Source organism: Gavialis gangeticus, unplaced genomic scaffold (genome assembly GCF_001723915.1).
Source record: "Gavialis gangeticus isolate Ggan-Ray unplaced genomic scaffold, GavGan_comp1, whole genome shotgun sequence".
NCBI lineage: Eukaryota > Metazoa > Chordata > Crocodylia > Gavialidae > Gavialis > Gavialis gangeticus.
The window spans coordinates 898,583-901,812 of NW_017729029.1; the positions used below are offsets into that span (position 1 = coordinate 898,583).

At 48.2% G+C, this 3,230-nt stretch overlaps 1 protein-coding gene across 1 annotated transcript in view; it reads right to left on the reverse strand.

Annotated features, from left to right (window-relative positions):
• The window catches only part of LOC109300311 (V-set and immunoglobulin domain-containing protein 4-like), a gene marked incomplete at its 3' end in the record, with an annotated part of 7,586 nt that extends 6,917 nt beyond the window's left edge, over positions 1 to 669 (reverse strand). The window contains exon 1 of the mRNA XM_019520995.1: positions 475 to 669. Coding sequence (XP_019376540.1) covers positions 475 to 529 — 55 coding nt within the window. The remainder of the gene's footprint in view (positions 1 to 474) is intronic.
• Between the last annotated feature and the right edge of the window lie 2,561 nt (positions 670 to 3,230).

Below are 3,230 nucleotides of genomic sequence, written 5' to 3' on the forward strand. Positions count from 1 at the left end.
GTGGATGGTTGTAACTAGCACTGCAGTTAAACTGTGCATCCACACATTTCTGAAAAATGGCTAAAATCCAAACGAATGAATGTATTCCAGCGTTGGAATAAACATGGAATTGGATGCCAAAATGCCAGAGCACAAATTCCCCAAGTAGGCTGGACAATCTAGCTTTGTTCCAATGGATTATATTATCTCTGACCAGCTGCCCAATACTGTGCAACTTGTTACAGTTTCAAAAACATCTCTTTGCTCTGTCTGAGGTGATCAGAATGAACTGTAACACCAACTGTGTTTTCCTCTAGAGATGCAATGCTGCTTCTTTCTACGTCCTTTTTGTTTGAGGTGTAAGCAAGCTAGGTACATGCCAATAACATACAAAAGGCACCCTTTCCTACAGCGTAGGTTTAAACCCTTGCACTAGGAACATGGCCATACACTCAAACTGATATGCATTTGTCTTCATCTACCCAAGTTACTCACCACTGCAGAGGAGGAAGGAGTTCACCAGCACTACCGCACCCACTACCTTTTCCATTCCTTCCAGCACTGTGGTTCCTTCTCTTCTGCCCTCAGCCTAGTAAAAGAGATCTGCTCTTCTAGGCTCAACAGAAAAGTCAGCAATACTTCCCCTTCTCCACTTGTTATATTATCAGCTAGTATCTCGGGCTGCTGAACTTTCTTCCTTCCTTCTTAGACAAATATCATGAGAATGCCGAAGGTACTGGGCTGCCCGCACGGCAGTAGTATCAGGAGGTTCTAGTGAAGGACAGAAAAAGGGGGACTCCAAGAACCCTCTTGTTCTGGTTCATGCTCCCCACCCTGTGTGCTTATTTACTTAGTTTACCACTTACTCAGGGTGTCCAATGAACTGCATCCTTTGATGCTCTTTATAACTGGGCATTTCGTTTCTGGTTTCTTCCCTTTTACGTTTTGCAATCTTTTCTCAAGCACTATTATTAATATGTATGTTTAAAATATTCCTTTAAAGATAGATAGCAAAGTCAAGTATGGAAAATGAAGGAAAAGCTAGAATGCAGATCTCCTGAGGAATGTTAATTCAACCCCACTAACATTGTGCCTCCAATCACTTTGGGTCCCCTGGCTCTCGGTTAGATTTCTTGCCCAACTTATTCTAGCCACTAGTGACCCTGTCAACCAGTCCTAGACCTACTTCCTGCCCATCCAGTCTCAGCCTCTTCAGACTCCTTGTCTAGATCTTCTCCATTCCCTCTTACCAATCCAGCTCTTGCCTTTTTGCAGTCAGATCAGAGAAGGTTTTGTTCTCTATGTCTTCTGGGTGAGAGTAGATAAATTATTACTAGTTCAGGAAAGATAGGCTCCTTGCTCTCAAATTAATTGCCTGGTTCCATGCTGGGCCATGGTAACCATAGAATCATAGAAGTCAGGTGGGAAGAGACCTTGTAAATCTTCAAGTCTGACCCCCCACCTGGACAGGAGAAAAAAACTGGGCTCAAATGCTTCCAGCCAGGTAGGCATCAAGCCTCCTCTTAAAGACCCCCAGGGTAGGAGCCAGCACCACTTCCCTTGGAAGTTGGTTCCAGATCCTAGCCACCCTGACAGTGAAGTAGTGCTTCCTGATGTCTAATCTAAACCTACTCTCCAACAACTTGTGGCCATAATTCCTTGTTATGTCAGGGGGCGCCTGGGGAAACCAGGTCTCTCCCAAACCCTTCTGGTGCCCCCTAGTGAGTTTATAGACAGTCACCAGGTCCCCCCTCAGCCTTCTCTTGTGAAGGCTGAACAGGTTCAGGTCCTGCAGTCTCTCATTGTAGGGTCTGCCCTGTTGTCCCCTGATCATGCGGGTGGCCCTCCTCTGGACCCTCTCAATGTTGTCCACATCCCTCCTGAAGTGGGGCGCCCTGAACTGGGCACAGTACTCCAGCTGTGGCCTGACCAGTGCCGCATAGAGAAATATTAGTGTCAGAAGTGGGATTCAAACAATGCCTCCATACGGAGACCAAAACACCCACCGACTACAGAAGGCAGCTATGCCTTGAGTCTGGCACCTTAGACCACTCAGCCATCCTGACACCAGTAGGGGCTATTACAAAAAAGTCCAATTTAACTTTGGTCATAGTTCAGGGCAAACTCTACCTTTGCTTCTTTAGTGGTTTCTTTGAGCATGCCCCCTTTGTACTCCTTCCTCGTGCCTTCAGCTTTCTCTAGGTGGGTTCGTAAAGTTCTCCCATTCTGCAACCAGCCCTTGAGTTACCAACAATTTATGCTCTGCACTTCTAACTGGGATTGGTATCTATAGATCTTTTTATCAGGAACCTGCAACAAGTAGTACCTCATCATCACTGGTATTTCCTCTGTATGAGGATGATAGTTTTCCAGTAGATAGGGAAGCCAGTGTGACAGGAGATGACTGAAGAGGCCCGTCAGAAATCGGCACGTTCAACTGCAGACATAGCATACAGTTCCAGAAGGAAGGAGTGGATCCTGCTGATGTCAGTTCAGAGCTCTTTCCCTTTGTCTCTCTTTTCTCTCCGCCTCCTTAGTGATGTGAGTCATACTTCATGAAACCATGGGGGAGGATTCAGTGCTAGTCTCTCCCAGGTATTGATGTTAATATCACATTTCTTCTGATTGGCCTTCAAGGTGTCCTTAAATTTCTTCTTTTGCCCACTTGCGTTTACCACATGCTGAGCAGCAGTTTCTCTCCCATGCCGCCACTGCTGGGCCTAGGCCCCAGCACCGGCTCCAGGCTTGCTCCTCTGGGCTAAGCAGCAGCTGCAGTGGCATCACCAGGCAGAAACTGTTCCTTGGCAAGGGGGAAAAGCAGCCCCTCCCCATCACCACTGGCAGTTTTTGGTGCAGCTGCCCAGAGTGTGCGCACTGCGCCAGGTTGCCATGTGGCTCCATCTCTGGGTTCCCACGCACACCTCACATACATCCAAACCCTCCCCCACCCACAAACCCCACAACCACACCTTCCCTCACACACAATCACACAACCCACAAACACTGCATCCCCACCACAGTAACAGCCACACGCCGCTGGGGGCAGCCCTGCTCACTGCAGCATGCACATACCACACATGCACCTGCACAACCCCAACTACCTTCCCCACCTCCATGTACCCCACAGCACAAACCCCACACCCACACACAACCCTACAAACCCCCCATACCCACCCACACACATCCACATATAATCAACCCCACACACACATGCAGCCACATACACACACCCACAGCCCCCTACAAACCCC